Raw genomic sequence first — 20,581 nt, forward strand, 5'->3', positions numbered from 1 at the left:
CCCCTGTCCTTTCTTGCTTTTCACTCCCTATATGGTCCTTTCTCCCCGTCTGTGCTATCACTCCAAATCTCTTTCTTCGTGTTGTCTTCTTGGGCTTCATGTTGTCGTTCAAGTGTTCTCTGCTTTCAACTTCCACTTCGTCCTCGTCGTCGTCATCTCTCGAACTCTGCTACTCCCTTGCTATAGGTCTCAGCCTCAATACCCCACATACACTCGACATTCCACTCCCATTCAAGTTCCCATTTCCGTTTCCCAGTTCACTTCTCTTTCACGCTTTCGACAGTCCCATTCCACTCCCGACATTTCGACTCCATTCTCGCAACATTCCCAATTCACGTTCACGTTCTAGTACGACATGCCTTTGCTACACATCTCACCCATCTGTACTATATTCTATACTTTCAATTCATTTATGATTATCCTATAGACGAAATCACGGAGATTGTGAGATGGGCGTTGGGCAATAAATTAAAACTGTAAGCCAACCTTCATGATTCAATATACATGACTGGCAGCTTATGGATGACTACAGTCTATGGATGACCACAACTACGGATGACTACAACTTGGACGAAACCATCAGCGTCTTCGTCAAGACCTTATTTTCCTCAGCACCTCCATGGGGCGCAGCCGTATACCCCGCATCAACAGGGAGTATGACACCCGTTATCCACCTCGCCTCGTCGCTGGCGAGGAATCTCACCGCGAGTCCGGCGTCCCACCCATTCCCCTCCGTCTGGAGTATACTCCTCTTCCTCCGCGCCTCACGCGTTTCTTCGCTCATACCCCCGCTATAGAGCATCGGCGTGTACAACATCCCTAAAATTCCAATTATTCGTCCATGTAAACGTTTACAGTTAACACGGAAAACCAAACCCGTCGACACCGAAACGAAAACATACCAGGACACACACAATTAACCCTAATCCCACTCCCCGCATGATGCGCCGCCATCGCCCTCGTCAAATTCACAATCGCGCCTTTACTCGTCGGGTAGAGTAGCATCGGGTTCCCGCCCACCAAGCCCGCCACACTACTCATATTAACGATCGTCCCCCTCCCACTCACATCGTCCCTGGCATTCCGCTCCATCGCAGGGACAGCGTACTTGGCCATCAACACCATACCGGTGACGTTAACCTCCATACCCCTCTCCCAGTCGCGTTTGGACACCTCGACGGCGGTCCCAACGGGCCCCGCCACACCGACGTTGTTCACGAGGATGTCCAACCGGCCGTACGTCTCCACCGCCGTCCGCACGACGCGTTGGCAGTCCTCCTCGGACGAGACGTCCGCTTGGACAGCGATGGCTCTGGGTTTTGACTTAAATCCCTCCTCGTCGAGAGTGACACCGAATTCGGAGGTGATCATGGAGACGGTTTGGGAGGCCCAGGAGAGGTTGAGGTCGGCGCAGACGACGGCGCACCCAGATTCGGCGAGAAGGATGGCGGAGGCGCGTCCGTTGCCTATGCCTGTGGAGCGTGAGCCTGCGCCAGTGACGATGGCGACGCGGCCTTTGAGGCTGCGGGTGGGACGTCGCGGGTTTGTGTCGTTGCCGGTGTTTTGGGTCGAGGAGGGGGATGACATGGTGCAATGAGGTCGAGGACGAAGGGGTGCCAAGATCTGGGAAAGTAGAGATAATGGAAGATGGAGATGGATGGTGGGGAAGAGGTGACCTGGAGTAAAGACTAAAGAACCCGTTGGTTGGGGTGAAAGGAATGTTTTACCGGGATCCCCAATCCAGTCTAATATTAATCCAATTGCTTCCATGACATCTTTTAGGGGTAGGGGGATCAGCTGATTGAACACGACGTAGCCTCGAGTCTGCCTCCGGTTATCTTATCTAATTCCAAGTAAGCTCACGTCAATCGCTCAATCCTCCGCCGCACCCCAGATACCCTCACACCCTCAAAGCGAGTTGGGGAGGGACCTTGGGCGGGCGCTAAACCCAACCCAGGCGCCCAGCTTGGCCGGGCCGAGGGATGCCGACTCCTCTTGGATCCTCTTGGAGACGGTCTGAAACCTCCGCTCCTATGCATCTCGGGAGGTTTGTTGAAGTGGTTCTGTCTTTCCCTGTTTCGGGAAACCAAGGGAGAAACTTTAACCCTCGACTTTTAGCATGATCATCTTCTACGACCTCACCTCCTCTCTAGAACCTAAACTAACCTGGGACCACCGGTCATGGACAGCCCGACTCATGCTCAACTATACTGGGATTCCCTACGCGACGAGATGGATCGATTACCCCGAGATAGAGCCTACTAACAAGCAATATGGGTTGCAGCAGCCCACACACGGCGGTCAGGGGAATGCAGATGGAAGTGAGCAGTACACGCTTCCAGTTATCTACGATGAAGAGACGGACGTTGCTGTCGCGGGTTGTTTCGACATTGCGAGGTATCTGGATGAGAAGTGGTCTACCATGGGCTCCAAGTCCCAGTCCGCACCACCCAGACGACCAACATACGCAAAGCCCAAGTTCATACCAGACGGGACAGACACCCTCCAAGCCGCATTCGCCGATGCAACCTTTCAGGCTCTCAAACCCGGTATCCTACTCTTGCTTCCTCTGGTAGTGACGATCCTCCATCCCGAGAGCCAGCGCCATTACCTCAAGGAGCGGTGTATGCTTTATTACGGAGGTGAGATGGACAGCGAGGAAGGGATGTTGGCGGAGCTGTCTGGTGAAAAGAGTTTGGAGATGTGGAGGGTGTTTAGGGAGGGATTGGATAGGATTGATGGTTGGTTTAGGCGGAATGAAGTCGGGTCGATGTCGATGTCGATGTCAGCCTCCTCCGACGGTGAGTCCGAGCAGAAAGTGCGGGATCTCGGACCGCCGCCTCACCGCGAGGCGGCTGAGGCGTCGAGGCGACTTTGGCTTTGTTTTTTTTTAGGGTTTACTTGGCGCGGACTCCAGGTTGACAACAGCGCCGACCGTAGTTCGTAGTTCATCGATCATTGTCCATAGCTGTCTTCGACCGAATCCTAATCCATTTTCATATCTATCCTCGGCCCAAGTCTGCTAGGAGTATGGATGCTGTCTTCCAAGCCCTGTCCTCCTACGGGGATGACAAGATACTGGAAAAACTCACGCGTTACATCCTCTTTTCGCGCTATTGCCGGGACGAGATCATTTTGGCGCAACCCCCAACTTCACTGCCAAACGAGGTCCCTCAGGATTTACCCCCAAGTGTAGTGCAGTTCCTCATCAAAAGCTGTGGAATGTCGGAGGAGGAGGTTGAGCAGTGCTGGGAACACATGGGGGCAATGATATGGGAGCTTCCCGTGCTGGATGATGATGAGATCCGACGTACATTTCTGACCCATGGTGTAGAGAATGGATTCCGTGCGTCGAAAATTTTATATCGGATGCAGTACCACTAATCTCGTCTTCAACAGCCTTTCAGAAAGCGCTATGGCCACCGTCGCAAATGTGCCTCAACCCTGGATGCAACCGAACGTCAAAAGGGCGAAAGATGCAGGTTGCTGAACAGCGAAAAGTAATCCTGTATACCCTTTCACATGGGCCTGTACCAACCTGGTGTGTCCATTTGAAGTGCCTTGGTGTGTTTCATGTCGTCAAAAGAGTGGACTGGATTAATTGATTCATATGGCACGGAATTTAGACTGCAAGACCACCTATTTCCATGACTATTCCGTTCAGAATCAGGAGCGTCGCTACTACGACCAACTTCCAAACGCATTGCAGGTTGCCGACCACCATTTCGTGGAATATAGGCTCGTTCAGATGTGGAAGGCCAACATGAACTTGGCCTGGATGTCGGCAAGTAATTGCGCAGCGACATACAAGCAGATGTTTACAAACGAGATTACATCCAACTTCCCAAAGGAATGGGGTTTCGAGGTTTCGCTGAGCGGGAGGCACGTCTATGATGCCTTTACCCTTTCGAGCCTTCTGGAATTCTACCAGCTTCACGAGAAGACCGCTTTGGTGGTGCCTCACGATGGAGAGCAGGCCAATCGCTTCGACAGTGCGGTGCGCCAAAGGAACCAGCAGATCCGTGACTTTGGTCAACCTGCTCTGGGGCATGCATGTTCCAAGTGTGTGCGCCTCTACCCTGCAACGGATACCCGAGGTGCGTGCTGTTGAAAACTTCATCACTCTCACAACTAATGTTGCCCAATCTAGCTGGCTATCAGGTATCAGCAGTAGTCATGGATGGGATCACGATTGGACGCCCTCGATGTCGGGAACCTCACTGCCCTATCCCTCTCGCCAACATTCGCAACGACAAGTACTGTCCAGAGCATGCGGACAAGGGTGCTACGTGCGTTGTCAAAGGCTGCAAAACCAAGGCAGAAAAGGGATTCAGAACATGTGCAGATGCGCGCCACCGCCATACCGAGGAACTTCATCGCCTGCGCACTGCCGAAGCTAACTTTCCAAACAAAGGAAGGAAGGAGAGATCCCGGATGGCCAAGGAGAACAGCAAGGCAGCATCGGTGGACGTTGGCACTCCAGGAGAGGATAGGGACGTGGATGGCGATGAAGACGGTAGTGAGGATGGTGTTAGTGATGACGAAATAACCGTTGAATTTGTAGATGGCCAGGCGTTCGAAGCCACTATCAAACCACCGACGCAGGCCCAACAAGCGGAGGCAACGGTTGGACAGCAAACGACTGATGTACAAGACACTCCCCTCCCAGAAGACATTCTCCAGGCCCAATTTGGACGTGCATGGACTCACAATGAGCAGATTCTAGTATGTCCATGTGGTATTATTCTCGCTCGCGAGACCTTTCTGTTTGCGGAGTCGATGCCTGCCTGTGCGGTGAGTGGTCACCTAGCTGTCAATTGTGATTAAATGTTCCTGATATATAAAATATTGAACCAAGGATTTCATCGAGCGGACGTTCAAACAACATCCCTTCCCAGACCATATCATATTCGATAACAATTGCAATCTTGCCAAACACGTCAAGGATCGCGATGCGTTCAAGAACACGGGCCTTGCTGTTGACGTCTTCCATTTCAAGTGCAAGCATTCAAAAACCGACACCTTCTGCCAAGAGCACTGCAATCCTCATCTCTTTCCAGAGCTGCGTGGAGAAGGAGGGAAGGAATGGTATTTCAACACGTCAATCGCAGAGCAAACCAACGCATGGCTTGGTGGTTTCCAATCTATCTGCCGTGAAATGACGCCGGAGCGCTACGACTTTTTCTTAGACGAGATGATCCTCATGCGAAACAGGTATATGATGCAGAAGCTCAAACGAAATCCAAATGTAATTATCTATTCATAAAGGACACCTAAACTACACAATACATGCAAAGACTACAGGCTACACTACATACTAGCTACACAACAATAAAGAAAGTGATGATGATGCTGACAGAGTCCAATGCGAGACAACGATATGAGGGACAAAAGGTACCGCCGAGAAATTGTGGAATAAAAAAGGGAACGTACACGAGACAACATGGACAAAAACAGAAGAAAAAAGACAGAAAATGCGCGAGAGAGAGCTGACGGGAATTTGAACTGAATGGGATTAATAGAACTCTGAGTGGTGATAAGTTTCGGGGCGGAATTCGGGATGGCTCGTTAAGCCCTCGTATTCTTCGGCGTACTGAGAGTAGGTTGATTCCTCGTCCGTCCCGGTGTATTCTCCCTCGTCCGTCGAAGCAGAGGGCTCCCGAGCCTTTCCTCAACCCCAAGAAGATCTTGCTCGTCGCTCCGCTTGCTTGTAACGTCTTGCCTCGCGTTGAAGGAACGACTTCCGCTTCTGCGACGGGAGCTTGAACTTGTCTTGGAATTCTTGCCAGGGTACCGTGCGCCCTCGCCAATACTCCCGCTGCTCATCGGTAGCCGTAAACCAACGCACATAGGCCTCCCGGGCAGTCGTCCTCTTGAACGGAAGACGGGTCGCATCCCAGAATGCCTTGGCACGTTCATCCTCCGACAGGCCCCCCGCGTAGAGCGTGTCCAACAGCTCGACAACCTCGCAGACTTTAAAGTCGCTAGGCCACACCTTCTCCTTCTTGGGCATGCGAGGAGTTGGAGTCGATCTGTCAACGTGCTTCGAGGTTGAAGCAAGCCTCTTGAGTGGGCGAGGGGTCGGGTAGTTGTCGTCTTCGAGGTTGGTGAGGTCGACAAAGCTCTCTGCATCGGGAGTGGAAGGGCGAACGGTGGGCTCAGCGACTGATGCAGGTGCGAGGGTGGAACTGGGGCCCGAAGTGTACGATGTCGATGGGGAGAGATCGGAGTAGAGTCGCTTGGCAAGCAACATTGGCGGGGAAAAGGCAGTGGGGGAAGAGGGACTAGGAGTGCCTCGAGAAAGGAGACGGGAATCACGCTTGGCCAGTACAGCCTTCCGCTCCTGGGGCAAGTTGGAGCGGATGTCAGGGGCCTGAGCAGAACTCCCTGGGAGGGAATGGAGATGGATGTTAAGCTGGTAACAGTCTTCAACTCGAAGGTCAAGGGACTTCAGAAAAATCTCCTTGGTCTTGGTCAACGGAAGTGGTGTGACGAACGGTGGGTTGGCGGAAACGGACATAAAGACGCGACGCTCGAACTTGTAAATGCAGTATCGCTCTGCGTCCCCAAGTCCGACACTGTCAAGGATGTCGTTTGTGAGGGTCAGGGAAGTGAGAACACAGTCTTGTTGGTGAGCAGCGACGATTGGAGGAATGCCGGGCTGTCCACATACATTAGCTATATATGAATGAAGAGAAAGGATGTACATTACCTTCACCCAAGCAGTAATCATCACCGTATTCTCCGTCTTCGTCTTATTAGCGATCCTTTCCGCCTCCTCCTGCTGGCGCTTCTTGCGCTTCTCTTGCTCGTCGTTATGCTTGCTCGCGTAACCCGGGACAATCTGCGAGAAAAAACGGGGCTCCTTGGCAGCCATAGCTTGCGCGGAGGTGGTAGGAGCCCTCGCACCGCCCATGGGCTGAGGCGGAGCATGATCTTGAGTGTGGGCAGGTCCAGGGAGGGTTGCCGAAGGCGCGAGAGCTGGTTGGACAGCGGGGGCAGGGGTAGGAGTCATATCCTTAGGTGCATGGCCCTTCAGACCACAAGGCTCTGCACCCGCACGGCAATGACGTGCGCACTTTCGGTTGCGACAGAGTAAGTTCGGCCGGTGGGAACAGTTGTCGATGGTGCAGGCCTTCCCGGAGTCGTTGGAACTGCCTAGGACGGCGAGCGTTGACGTGGACGTCGCTGAATGCTGCTGGGCGGGGGGAGTCGCTGACTGCTGCTGGACGGGAGGAGTTCGGCCCATGGAAGGCGGAAGGGAGTTGGCGGGGACAGTGGTTTCGAGGTAGGCAATGGTGTACGTCCACCTAAACCAAGTCGCGTGCGGGGAGTCTTTGGATCCGTTACACTGTCAAATCAGTGAGTAACAACACGGCTTGAAAGGGCGGGCAAGAGACTCACAACAACATATTCCTCGCCGGGCCTTTGGGACTTAGGACTGGAGATATGAGGTGCCAGAACGGCGTGGCAGCTTTGACATTTGAACGCCCTCTCCATCGTCGCAGACATAAGCAGAAAAAGGGCTATCAATGCAATCTGGGAGAAGGGCACTTGGATTAAATCACGGATGAAAGGCCTGACTGAAGACATACCATCGTTAGCCCCAGAAGCTGGTTACATCTAGTCAAGTGCAGGGAGCTCTTTATCAGCAAATCCGAGGTCATTTTTACATCGAGACACTTACCAGGAATGATATTAATGCTCGCTTACCAGGTGTTCAGTGGTTATTGCACGGGCGTGTACGGTAACGTTGGCGTCGACGATGAGGACAGATAAGAAGAACGAACGACGGCGTGGGCGTTGTGCTTGAGCGAGAGAACAAATAAAATTTTGTTTGGTTTTCGTGCTACAACAAATAAAGCCAAAGTCGCCTCAACGCCTCAGCCGCCTCAGGATGAGGCGGCGATTTCGTTTTCCGCTTGCTCTCAGTCCGAGTCGATGCGAGATTCCGGGTGTTCGGAGGATGGAGACGGATCTGGAGGGATACAAGTCGTACCCCAGTTTGTGATGGGCCGTGAACCTACGTTTGCCGACTTCAACCTTGTCGGATACTTAATCTGGTTTAGGAATACGTTAGGGGTTGGAAATGAGGGGTGGAAGGAGATTTGTACGTGGAACGAGGGTAGGTGGGGGAGGTACCTGTCGTTATTTGATGCGAGTATAGACAGGCCGGAGTAGCCTAGGAAGTTATACATAGGATCAGCGGTTCGAATTTCGATCTGGGTTGTATTGGATGCTCACCTCCAATGCGCACTTCATTACCACGTTCAGAATCGATTTGCCCACCTTCCACACGAGAACCCCAAATGTATTAAAACGTAACGACAGTGATCTAGTACCGGAGATACTGAAAAAAAAAGAAGATAGCAAGATGTGAATGGTATGTATGTAGCAGTACAAATGACGTTCAGACTAAAATCTACAAGAACCAGATGTGATTCCATAAAAGCAAAAGCACAAGTCAAGAAGAACGAAAGCGATGGATATAATGATAGACTCGGAAAGCGTAACAAAGCGAAAGGGGGATAACGAAAGCGATTTTGTGCGAGTGTCCATGATGTAGGAGTGAGTCCATGGTCGGGAGTGGGTGGAGTACAGTATAAAACAGTGCTCGGTGCTGAGGTGACTCGGAGGCTGGCAGCAGGTCGAGCCAAAGTACAACGACCGCCTGTCCCGGTCTTCCAGTATGATGCCAACGAAGGCTATATGGGTATGTGAGCTACCTAGTGTTTCCTTAATCTTAGGAATAGCGGGATCATGATACGCTGACGACAAGAGGAGCACCCTTTGTCGATGTATCCTGTGGGGGCGTCGCGCCAGATACTGAATAGGTATTGGCACTCGAGAAGTTGTTGGCGCCGTTGGTTTGGATAGACGTGAGGTCCCCAATGGACGTGTAGATACCTGTTGTATGCGTCCCAAAAGTTGTCATCGTCGTTCCATGTGTGGTGGCTGTAGGACCTGTTCTCTCTGTGGTATCTTTAGACGAGGAGATGGGAATCAGGACGGATGTACGATAAGGTGGCTGAGGGAGGTGGGAATACGCACATTTCTCTGAGGAGGACTCTGGCTCCGAGGACGACTCTTCCCCTGCCTCGGCTTCAGCTTGTCGTTGTTTCCGTTGACGCCATAGACGGTAAACATAGGTGGCAAGGACGAGACTGTTGCAGCACAAGACCGAGACGATGACCTAAAGCACCGGCATTTGAGCACGTCAAAAATTTCCACGGGCAAGACAAGACAATGGCGATGCTTACGATGAGGTTCCCCGTGGTATTAAGCGCCTCGTAGTGCTTCTTGTACGCTGAGGCTCGCACCATTAGAAGAGCAGTGGCGTGGGCGATATCGAGCGCGATTAAAGAAACGCCGCTCGCAAAACAGGCTTGAATAATCTTCTTCTCAAACGCAGCAAGTTTCATCCGCGAGAGGAGATACAAGGGCCAACCCACAAGCCACGCCGTTCCGATAAGGCCAACTACCAGGTACATTTCAGCAACATGCACATGGGAAGGAAAGCTGTTAAAATGGAGACTCACAAGCGAGACTAAGTCCTACTTCGTAGTCTGGCTGTGGATGGCATGCAAGGAATTGCGGGAGGGGCACGCCGCACATGGTGATTCTGGTGAATACGATGGTGGTGATCATGAGCCAGAAGACGACGGTGGAGATCTTGGTTATGAGCTGGTTGCGGCCGGCGGGGACTAATCGAATCATCGCCGTCAGGATGCTGATTCGCGCTAGCCTGAACGTTCGAAAATCGTTAGATACGGAACGTATAACCTCGCGGCATGGAGAGCGTACCACATCGTTATCGGAGTCCACAGGTATGCTGAATATGTGAAGTAGGATCGCGCCCTTTCAGGGTAGGTGTCTACAATTAACCGTTGTTAGAGTTCGATGTCCAGCGCATAGCCATGGCTGCTCACCGATGGGCCTGAGTCCCAGTAAGAAATAATTGCTTATAATCAACCCCTCTCCGAGCATCGATATGAACGCGCAGAAATCGTCCCACCACAGCTGACGGCGCTGGATCCGATGAAAAAGCCGCAGGCATGTCGTGGCAATCCCCAGGAAGTGGAGTGAAATGAAGATGGCTATAGAGATCAAGACAGACTCGTTAATGATGTTGTTCCCCTCGTCTACTTTCCCCAGCTGCCGAAAAGGAAGATCAGACGAAAAGTGCGAAAGGCTCACCGAAGATGTAGTTGAGTGCCATTGGGCTATCCTCCACGGGGCGTAAAGCAAAGGAAGGAGATGGGCGTACGTGAAGCCTTTAAGGTTCCCGTTTAACAAGTCCCGTATATGTGGGGGCAGGGGGTGTCGTAAAAGTCTGTTGAAGGACACGCAATGGGTGGTTCTTCACTGCGTGGCTAGTCGATTTCGAGAACTCGTCAAAGAACCCAGTGGCCAAGTGAGAAGCAGCCGCTCCTCCAACACGCCTTGAACGTTTGAACTCGAATGTTGTCAGCCGTAGGGGTCAGCAGCGAGGCCCAAGTGCATCCACGGGGCAAACTGCACGTCGGGATCGTAAAAGTCCAGAAGAAAAAGAGAGGAAGAGAAGAACGATGCCAGTGGCCAGGTCGGCCATGGGGGACTACAGAGTGACAGGCGAGCGCGGGGCCTGTGAACCGAATACCGTAATGTTGTGGGCGCTCTCTGGAGGTCGCCGTTGATGAATTCCAAAAAATATCCCCAGACCATCCCGGAACTTTGGAAGCGACTTCTTCGAGTTTATCAATTTTGATTTCTTGGGTGTTTTTTCAGCCTTTTTGGGCATTTTTTTTTAAGTTCCTTTTCGAGGAATCTCTCTCGAATTGCTCCCTGGCCGCTTGCCCATGGTTCGTACCTGGAAACCCTAAGTGAACATTTGCTCCCGGGGGACCATATTAATGAATCGTACTTGGCCCGGAATCTTCATTTCTCCTCCATTCAAATCGAGTGACGGACTGTCTGTCACAAGCTCACACTAAGTACAGGAATGTTCTGTGGGCGGTATACATAACATAAATAATTCTCTCACTTCTCAGAAGAGTTAACGTAAACCATTCGTTCACCTCGTCTGGTCATGATGATGGTCGATATGATCCCCTTCTCTCCATTGAATGTTGCCCTTGCTACCCTTCTGTCCAACGCACACGGTGCGAGTGCATATGTAGCCAATTAGATTGTTCTTTTCCACCAGTAGATATGCTCACCTTCTTGAAGAATAACGCAATGGTTGAAGACCAAGCAACGACGGTAAGAACCCACGCACCCAAGGCCCGACGAAGCCGGATTTCATTATACCTATCTGGTGAAACGCTTTGACCCTTGATAGATTCTATCTTTTCTCGCAGATGATCTTCTTGAAACCCGAGGCCTGAACGTTGAATTTCCTCGTCTTCTTCACCTTCTCATTTTCAACGATATATCAGAAATACCCAACGAGAACTGGAGGAAACTTCTTGAGCCGAAATCCTCGTTTCCAAGGTCAAGTTCAACCTAACTTCGACCAAAGTCTGAAATTTGTCCTCAATGGATTTTAAGCGGTGAGCGACTCGGATTGTGTACATCCTCTGCGATAAAACGTGAAAGAAGGGACCGTCGTGAAGTCTCAGAGATAAACCATGTCCATGTCCGCCGTGTTCCGTTTCGCAGCATTTGGTCATCGTAGACACCCAGGAGACAAACCGACCCCTTGACACCTGTATACACAGTTCTTACTATTTCCTAACCCACATTTCACGGGAGATCATTGGCGTGCAACGTGCAACGACGAAAAAGGGTTAGGTCGTATAAACACCTAGACCATATGCGTACAAGCAGCACCAAAGTCGTGCCTGGTAGAACAGAGTAGAGGGACGAAGAAAGCGGAGTGCTCAGAGGGATCCAAAATCATCTGAATCCAGCGCAACTTTAGAGCGGGCGGTAGGGGCCAGTTCACCGTCCAACACATACTAATTGGCAATACACACTAACCACTTCCAGCCCTGGTCAAAAAACGCCCAAAGTCAGGTCGTAGAGATCTAGACCATACTTATCCATACAAACAACGAAGTTGTGCCTGGTAGAAAAAAGTGTCAAAACCGGAACCGATACATACGAAACGGGGGAACAGAGTAGCGGGCTAGAGACTGCTAGAGAGGCCATTGAAAGCCCTAAACCCTCGAAGCACCCAAACCAAGTTTCGAATGCTTCACAATGGCAACCAACGGATCCGCCAACCCATCGCCCCCACCCACACCGCCAATCCTCTGCCCCTCCGCCCACCCCATCATCGCCAACATCCTAAACCCAACATTCGACGCATCAATCTTGGGCGCTTTGCCCCCCACCTCCTCGCCCTCCCTATGTTTCGGTACATGTCCCTTCGGTCCTCCCTTCTTCCCTCCATTCCCATTCCCATAGTAGTCCCCACGGGCACCAAAATCATTCCCCCTCGCACCAGCTCCGCCAGCCCTTTTCACAACACGCGCCACCTTGCGCTCATCCACCCTCCCCACACCCGTCCGCGTCGTCTTGCTCAACGTGACATACCGCGCCTCACCCTTACCCTTACTCACACTCTTCAACCCAAACGCAATCGCCAGCTCATGCACATTCTTCCGCGTCTCCTTCGACGTCGGCGGGAGGCTCATCGTGGTGTTGCCGCCCACGTCGGCTACGAAGCGCCGGATCATCTGGATGAGAGAGGAGATGTCGATTATTCGGTTCGAGGCGGGTAGGAGGGTTGTGATTGGTCCATCATCTTCGTTGACCTCATCGTCGTTGGGGTTGGAGTAGGCGGGGAGGGAAGCGGCGGCGAGCATGGCTTTGCGCCCCTTCTTCCCGCCCTTCTTGACGCTGAAGGGGTCAGCGGCGCGGGCGAGCTTCTCAGCTTCGCGTTGAGCTTTATAGGCAACTTTCTTGGCTCGGTCTTTGTCCCATAGAGCGCGAAGCTCGGGTGGTACGGCGTTTCGCTTGTCTTTTCCGCGTCCTAAGGCACCAACGTCAGTCCTGCTGTACAGAAGGTGGTAAAGCGAGGAGAACGTACGAGCTTGTGGGAAGTAATCATCTTCGTAATCAAACTCTCCATTCGTGATAGCCTTGAACAGTTTCTTCCTTTCCTTCCTGTTGCGCGAATCCAGGATATCCTGGTTTTCGTCCAACATATCCTACAAATTGCAAATGAGCTTCCGGGCTGGAGGGAAAGGAAAGGTAAACCGTGCGTACCTGGACCTTCGCAATCAAGTAGCTCTCTTCCTCCAAATCGTCCTCATCCATAGCCCAAGACAAGTTACGATGCAAGACATCGTCATCCTCCTCATCGTCGTCGTCGTCATAGGCCCGCGCTTTACCCTTCCCTTCATACGTCCTAGCGCGTTCACGCAGTTTCTTCAGACGACGAGCAAACTTGGTGTTCGGAGTGGCTTCTTCATCCTCGTCATCATCATCATCGTCGTCGTCGTCGTCATCGTCCTCCAAAGCCATCTCCAGCGCATCGTTGAACTCGATCTCATCTTCATCCTCTTCATCCTCGTCGTCGTCGTCGTCTTCATCGTCGTCCCGATCATCCAAACTAGCAGCCCGATCAAACTCTTCAATCAACATCTTCTCTTCCTTCGTCAGGATATCATCCTCTCCATCGTCCTCTTCCCCACCCCTAACACCATCCTTCTCTCCATCCTCGTCGCTATCACCCTCACCAACACCATCCTCACTCCCACTCTCCCCACTACTCCCCCTCTCCACCCCCTCCCGCTCCTCCTCATCCTCCCTTCTAATCCTCTCCTCATCCTCCAAATCTCCAAACGTCGTGTACACACCCGCATTCCGGCCAATCATCCCATTCACAAACTGCTTCATAGCGTCCAGATCAACGTCTTCATCGACTTGCATATCGCTCGCGTCAACCGGGGGTCCGAAAATTCCATCTTTCGATGTTCCTGCTGCTGCTACTGCTGCTGTTGTAGTTGTTGTTGGCTCTCCATCGGAATTCTCATCGCCCCAATCCAAATCCGAATCCCCCCTCCTCCGTTCAGCCCATCGCTTATCGCACCCATCCTCAAACTCGTACTCCTCATGCAACTCCCTCTCCTGCATCATCGCTCCCAACATACCAAAACTCACTCTGCCCCCTTTACCACCCTTGCCTTTCCTCTTCTCCTTCTGCTTTAGACGTTTCAACAGCTTCTTCTCTTTCGCCGTAAAGGCTTTTTGCATGCGCGGTGTGGCGATGGGCGGGACTGCCAGTCTCCTCGCTGTGGAGGATGAGGAGGAGGGTTGGGTGGATTTGGAGGGAGTAGAGAATGAGAATGTGAAATTGGATATGTCTTTCGGTGGTGGCGACGCTACCGTCGGCGGTATATACCCCGCAGCCGCTGCAATAGACCCCAATCCCAGACCCTCGTACGGCGTAAACGCCGGTACCTCGCTCGGCTTCTTCACCCCCTCCACCCCCTCCTCTTTCACCTCCTTTCCGTCCACCCCAATAGCGCTCTTCCGAGGATGAGGCGCAACATACACGATCACCTCATCATCATCATCGTCTTCGCGATCAACGGCGATAGGCGACGGGGTGCGTATCCTCGGCTTCTCAATCTCGACGTCGATGCCGAGGTGGTCGATGGGTGCGGGGTCGGTATCGATGATGAAACTGGGCGCCGGATCGGTACCAGTATCAGCGATGAAACTGGGAGGCGCGAGCTCGGCGGCGGGGTTCATGTCGATTTCTTTCACGTCCTTATCGGCTGCGGAAGGGGCAGCGAGAGGTTCGCCGGGAGTGACAGAGATGAGGCTGGGAGGAGCGAGTGGGACTGCTGCCTCTTGCTCGGCTTCTTTGACTTCTGAGGGTTCGGGGTCGTCCACGGCCATGGCAGCAGCGGGGACGTCGTCGTTGCTTGTAGATGCGCGTTCCGGGAAGGCAGCGGGAGGTGCTTCTTGGATGACTATCACAGACTCGGTGGTGACTGTGACATCCCCAGCAACGTTCGTAGAGACAGTAGTGGATTCAGTAACTTCCATGGCTGCCGTGGCTCCGTGAGGTTGACCGAGCTCGACGGTGACGTCTCGGGTCGGGGTATCTGGTTGCATGTTTGCTGTAGTCGTGATAGTAGTAGTGGTTTCCGCCACCGCAGACGGCTGGTCGTCCATCTGAGACTCGGGACGAACGTATACTCCAGTGAATTGTTCCTGCCTCTCTTCGAAATCAGGCATAGCCTTGACCTTCACCTTGGTCGTCTTCTTGCCGGTGTTGGAGGTGTCCATGAGACGCGAGAGATCAGAGAAATCGATTTCCTCTAGCTCTTCGTTGTCGCCGTCATCGTCTTCGTGAGAGTGGAGCCCTTGATCAAATTCACCACTGAATACTTGGAAGACCTTGTCTGCTGTGGGAGCGTGGGTCATGTATTGTTGCTCGTTGACGTCTTCTGAGACATCTAGACGTGGAGATTAGTAATTGTATAGTGAGGAGTAAATGAACGAACCTTGGTCAACAACGATGATATTTTCCTTTTGTTCGATGATCAGAGCCCCGTCCTCGTCTTCGTCTTCCTCCGCAAACAAAACACGAGTGTGCTCTGAACGCACAAAAATGACAGGTCGAAGGAGAGGTCGTGTCGAGTTCAATAAATTCGACAACGATGGTTGTGCGTTGGAGCGTTGTGCAGGAGCCTTCGAGAGTGGCGAGCCGATTCCCATTCCCCTACCGCGACCGCGGGGACTCGAATTGTACGGCGAATCGTACGTCGGCTGACCTCGTCCTCTTCCACCTCTTCCACGGGTAGGCGTCGCAGTCCTCGAGTTGTTATTATAATGCTGGTTCGACGGACCCTGACCTGTAGTAAACCATAAATCAAACGCCTAAATTCTGATTTTTGGAGCGAACCTTGGAACATTCGATCCATGATGTAGAGATCGTCTGCGAGCATGCTCGTTGCATGACTCATTCCTCCTTTTCGACTGAATCCTGCGCCTGGGCCGCCGCCGCCGCCGCCTCGTCCACGGCCTCTACCCCTTCCACCGCGAAATCCTCCTCGGCCGCGGGTGGGTGGTCCTCCACGGCTGCTATCACCGCCGCCATTGTGGTTCTTCTTGCCTTTTCCGCTTTTTCCCATGTTTTTTCGAGCGGATGTGTGGTTTGGTGTCTAGTTTGAGCTGGATAGGTTCCAGAAAAAAGACGGATTCAACCGTTCAAGAAAACGAAATGAATAGATCTGGTGTTGTGATGTAAATCTAGCATTTGATTAGTTTTATAGCCTTTCCAGTATAGTGCGCAGGATGAAGCGCACCAAGAACCTGTCTTCGATAGAGATTTGAAGAAAAGTTTGGGGAATGTAGGCGCTCTGGTGAGCGAGCTCAGTCTGGAGGAAAGAAAGACGGAAGCGCAAACTGAAAAGATATCGTTTGGTCAGACGCTCTTCGAGTCAAGGACCGTGGGGTCGGATCAACGGCACCACGACAGCCGAACACTGCCACCCCCTGAGGCATTGCACTATGATCGTCGGAAGGCAAGTGCACAACGAGGACGGAGCATCGAGCATCGGCAGACGGTGTGCACGAAGATGGACAAAATATTACATCCAGAATTCATCGCACAAATAAAAGCCATATTCACGCTACAATCTCTCCTAAACTATCTACGAAACAACACACCCACACTCATTAATGCACATCTGCGGCACGCCCTCAATCAGGCCAGCTTTATTAGTCCTCCACTTGCACGCCTTGCCGGATGGCAGAAGGACGCATGAGCCACTGCAGATTCTAACATCGCATTTGCGCTTGGGGAGGGACTTGGCTGTGCAGCCTGCGCGTGCTTCCAGGGAGTCTTCGTATTCTCGGAGGAGGGAGCGGACGATGGCTCTGGCGTCACGGGTGTCTGACGAGGATGAGGATGGGGTGTAGCGGAGGGGAGTGCAGATGACGGTAGTGGTGAGAGCGAGTGCGAGGATGACAGAGGAGAACTTCATCGTGTCTTGGCAGATGAGTTTGGGTTGTTTGGATGGGGTACCGACCGGCGCTGTTTGGCATAAGGTCAGTCTAAGTTTTCTACGATAGACTAAGGGGAACCAGTATACGTTGATAGTTTAAGTAGGGCCTAAGGGTGGGGATTTGAGAACCAGTCTGAGGTCCTCCACCCACCGCAGCATTCCCTTAAATATCTTTTTGAACGTGTTCTATTCCAAATACAATAATGGTGTCTAGTTCCATTGATAGATATTATAGCCGCAGCGCATCCTACATGAGATAGAGACTCTGAGTCTCGGGTTTCAAGGGTCTCTCAGTCAGTCAGCCGACTGCGAAGCTGGGCGGCATTGCATGGCATTTCCATTGAAACGAGCAGAAGTACTAAGTTTAACACAGAACCCCGCCCACGAGTAATTTGGGCGCTGTGAACGGTTGAGTTTCACTATAATCGAGCAAATTCCGCCGTTTTAGGTCTCGCGCTCCGAGAAATACAAGTCTATCACGGAGAAACCTTCAAATTACTGTGCAGATTCGCAGTAACCATTAGCAGTCGCAATATCGACAGTCAGCAAGGATGTCCACGATACCTACAGGACATCATCTTTGTCAGACCCGGATTTTCAATAAACCCGGCATTGTCATTTTTCCCTGCCTAACGCCGCAATCTAGCTATACAAAGTCCAGATATGAAGCCCTGATATCGTGTTTAGTATGTATGAGTCGACTGATATCGCGTTTCAAGATATTCTCAGTGCATGGAATGCGTCATCCTCGTTCTTTAGGGTGCCCTGGGATAGAGCGAGGACGGAGGATAGTGACGTGGTAGCTTCTAAATGAGAATTTACTGGGACTTTGGAGCAATTTCTTTGGTACGAGGTGGGTACCAGGCATTGCAGTCGTCCGGGAGGGTAGGTTCTTGCGACTCGGAGACGGCAACACCCTCCAATCCTAACATCCTCAAACACCCCATCGCGTCCTGAATCCTGATCGCGACAGGCCTTGTCCTCAGCCTCAAGCTTGTCCTCAGCCTCAAGCTTCTCCTCATCGTACCCACCATGCGCATCGCAGTCGAAGGCTGCTGCCACGGCGAGCTCGACTCAATCTATGCCGAACTCGCCCGACTAGAATCCATCAACAACTACACCGTCGACCTCCTCATCATCTGCGGCGACTTCCAAGCCATCCGCAACTCGCAGGATTTACAATGTATGGCCGTTCCGAATAAGTATAAGGTTTTGGGAGAGTTTCATAAGTAGGTATGCTCCTCTGACCTATTTAAAAGTCTTAATCGTGTGCTGATGCTCGTGGTATAGGTACTATACGGGAGAGAAAGTCGCCCCGGTCTTGACGATTGTCATCGGCGGGAACCACGAGGCGTCGAACTACCTCTGGGAGCTGTACCATGGTGGATGGCTTGCTCCTAACATGTACTTCCTGGGACACGCTGGCTCTGTACTAGTCGATGGCCTACGCGTCTCTGGAATCTCTGGAATCTTCAAAGGACACGATTTCGGAACAGGTGCGTTCGCCTTCCTCCGTTTGTTCATTCGCGCGAACCCTGCGGTTTCTGATCTTCGCTCAACGCTATATGCTACCCACTTTAGGCCATCCCGAACGACTGCCCTACGACCAATCCTCCATGAGAAGCATCTACCACACCCGCGAATTCGATATCCGGCGGCTCTCACTTGTACATCTTCCTTCCTTCCATCCCATCGTAGTCAGTATCGAACCCTGACCTGACTTTTATCCAGCTCCCTTCCCCAGACGTCTTCGTCTCACACGACTGGCCTCAAAACATCGCGTACCACGGAGACCTCCGGGGCCTCCTACGGCGCAAACGGTTCTTCGAAGCCGATATCAAAAGCGGGAGGTGGGTGTGCAGTTCTCTTTTACACACAAGTTCCTTGCTAAATGAGTTGTGATGGCAGGTTAGGCTCCCCACCGCTGATGGGCCTCCTCCAGACGCTCCAACCGAAATGGTGGTTCGCTGCCCACTTGCACGTCCGGTTCGAGGCTAGCGTCGTGCACGAAACTGCGCCTGCAGAGGACCCTTCGAACGCTCAGAATCCTGCCCATGTCCCTGTGTCTTCCAGCAACCCAGACGAAATAGCGATCGAAGACGACGATGATGAGGGGGATGAAGCGGAGGTAGCAGCGTCGATTGCACCTCCCAGTGCTCCGTCCAACAACCCGGATGAGATCGTGATGGCCGACGCCGACGCCGACGCAGTAGAGCAGCCTTCCGCCCCACCACTTCCTCCTCAAGCTCGGGCGAAAGCGAACCCGGATGAAATCATGCTGGACGACGAGGAAGAGGATGTCGCCCCTGCGCCTGTAGCCGTCCCTGCAGCACCTCACCCTCCAGCGCCGACTTCGAATCTCCCACCCCGCATCATTCGAGAAACCAAGTTTTTGGCATTGGACAAGTGTCTACCGAAGCGCCAGTTTTTGGAGGTTATCGAGATCGACGTGCCTTCTACTTCATCATTATCGACGTCCTCTTCTCAGGCAGCGTCGTCCTCTTCCCAACCTGAGCAATCGCCTTCCCAGCCCTCATCATCCATGGACACCACCTCCACCTCCCCACCTCAACGCCGAACTCCAACCCTCGCCTTCGACCCCGAGTGGCTAGCCATAACACGCGCCTTCCATCCCTGGTTCAACACGACGTCGAAATTGCAACGGGGTTTCCCTGGGGAGGAGGAGGCGAGGGCGATGGTGGCCAAGGAGAGGGAGTGGGTGGAGGTGAATTTAATCAAGGCCTCCGGTGGTGGTGGCGAGTCCTCTGATAGCATTCCATCTGCTGGTGGCGCGGTCAGTGGGTCTGTGAAGCACGAGCAGCGACTGTTGAAAGTGGAAGACGTACAGGTCTTTGAGAAGACTGCGCCTGGACCGTGTGCGGAGACGGAGGGTGCTAATCGGAATCGACAGCGTGAGTCGTCTTCTATTTCCTGCTTTTATTGAACGTGCGTTGAAGTGGGTGCTTGGATTGGACTTTTTGTAGCACCGCATTACCCTAACCCGCAGACGGTTGCGTTTTGTAAGATGTTGGGGATTGAGGATAAGGTGAATATGGGTCGGTGATGGTGCGGAATGGGAAGGGGATTAGCGCTTGATTTTTGCGTTGGGTTCGCGTATATTGGTTAAGTGATTGGGCTGTACACAAATCTCGAGTTCAATATATGTACAACAGGTGATAGAACTAAAAAGGCCAGAGTATAGAGCTGTTTACAGGGAAAGCGTAGTATGTTTTCTTGCCCTATCACGAGCCCATTTCCCAGACCGAGCGTCGATGAGAGTCATCTTCTGAATCTTAGGGGACCTGGCGGTGCTGAGCGAATATCAGACTCGAGGTGTGGGCGTCGTGGTGGTGGTCTGCATCTGCCATGGTTGACATCTTGTGTTTCTCGCTGATAAGACTGCCGTGCATACACTGTGTGCACTTCGAACTTCGATCCAGCCACTCGGATACCGTGAACCTCTATCGGAGTCCATTCTGTTTTGAATACGAGGCGAACGGGTCTTATGCGTTGCGAGCGCTAGCGTGGACGTCAGTGAAATCAAATCCAGTCTTGGAAGCTTTCCATCGCGCATGAAATCCTGTTCCAAACGTGGGTCGACGAATCTGATCAACCAAGGAGCATTACTC

The 20,581-nt window shown here is 52.4% G+C and overlaps 7 protein-coding genes across 7 annotated transcripts; 2 read left to right on the forward strand and 5 right to left on the reverse strand.

The window, feature by feature from the left end:
• Positions 1-559: 559 nt before the first annotated feature.
• On the reverse strand, positions 560-1,587 carry CC1G_02393 (short-chain dehydrogenase/reductase SDR; the record flags this gene model as incomplete). The annotated part of the gene is made up of 2 exons (XM_001830890.2): positions 560-819; positions 903-1,587. The coding sequence occupies 2 exons, from the start codon at positions 1,585-1,587 to the stop codon at positions 560-562; spliced, it is 945 nt and encodes a 314-aa protein (XP_001830942.2).
• Positions 1,588-2,119: 532 nt separating this feature from the next.
• CC1G_02394 (hypothetical protein) lies at positions 2,120-5,266 on the forward strand (the record flags this gene model as incomplete). The annotated part of the gene is made up of 6 exons (XM_001830891.1): positions 2,120-2,801; positions 2,969-3,346; positions 3,400-3,564; positions 3,627-4,097; positions 4,151-4,794; positions 4,859-5,266. 6 exons carry the CDS (start codon positions 2,120-2,122, stop codon positions 5,264-5,266), a joined length of 2,748 nt encoding a protein of 915 aa, XP_001830943.1.
• Positions 5,267-5,671: 405 nt separating this feature from the next.
• CC1G_02395 (hypothetical protein) lies at positions 5,672-7,623 on the reverse strand (the record flags this gene model as incomplete). The annotated part of the gene is made up of 4 exons (XM_001830892.2): positions 7,596-7,623; positions 7,405-7,539; positions 6,713-7,351; positions 5,672-6,661 (listed from the first exon to the last, which is right to left on the reverse strand). Exons 1-4 carry the CDS (start codon positions 7,596-7,598, stop codon positions 5,672-5,674), a joined length of 1,767 nt encoding a protein of 588 aa, XP_001830944.2. The 5' UTR covers positions 7,599-7,623.
• A 1,135-nt stretch (positions 7,624-8,758) lies between these two features.
• On the reverse strand, positions 8,759-9,987 carry CC1G_02396 (hypothetical protein; the record flags this gene model as incomplete). The annotated part of the gene is made up of 5 exons (XM_001830893.2): positions 8,759-9,193; positions 9,261-9,478; positions 9,540-9,745; positions 9,805-9,874; positions 9,930-9,987. 5 exons carry the CDS (start codon positions 9,985-9,987, stop codon positions 8,759-8,761), a joined length of 987 nt encoding a protein of 328 aa, XP_001830945.2.
• Positions 9,988-12,140: 2,153 nt separating this feature from the next.
• On the reverse strand, positions 12,141-15,890 carry CC1G_02397 (hypothetical protein; the record flags this gene model as incomplete). Its single annotated transcript, XM_001830894.2, has 5 exons — positions 12,141-12,958; positions 13,016-13,136; positions 13,195-15,398; positions 15,447-15,797; positions 15,848-15,890. 5 exons carry the CDS (start codon positions 15,888-15,890, stop codon positions 12,141-12,143), a joined length of 3,537 nt encoding a protein of 1,178 aa, XP_001830946.2.
• A 708-nt stretch (positions 15,891-16,598) lies between these two features.
• On the reverse strand, positions 16,599-16,931 carry CC1G_02398 (hypothetical protein; the record flags this gene model as incomplete). Its single annotated transcript, XM_001830895.2, has 1 exon — positions 16,599-16,931. One exon carries the CDS (start codon positions 16,929-16,931, stop codon positions 16,599-16,601), a length of 333 nt encoding a protein of 110 aa, XP_001830947.2.
• A 1,053-nt stretch (positions 16,932-17,984) lies between these two features.
• Positions 17,985-20,016, forward strand: CC1G_02399 (lariat debranching enzyme; the record flags this gene model as incomplete). The annotated part of the gene is made up of 6 exons (XM_001830896.1): positions 17,985-18,181; positions 18,243-18,448; positions 18,534-18,619; positions 18,684-18,802; positions 18,861-19,864; positions 19,937-20,016. 6 exons carry the CDS (start codon positions 17,985-17,987, stop codon positions 20,014-20,016), a joined length of 1,692 nt encoding a protein of 563 aa, XP_001830948.1.
• Positions 20,017-20,581: the final 565 nt, after the last annotated feature.

Source organism: Coprinopsis cinerea, assembly GCF_000182895.1.
Source record: "Coprinopsis cinerea okayama7#130 chromosome 3 map unlocalized cont3.3, whole genome shotgun sequence".
Lineage (NCBI taxonomy): Eukaryota > Fungi > Basidiomycota > Agaricomycetes > Agaricales > Psathyrellaceae > Coprinopsis > Coprinopsis cinerea.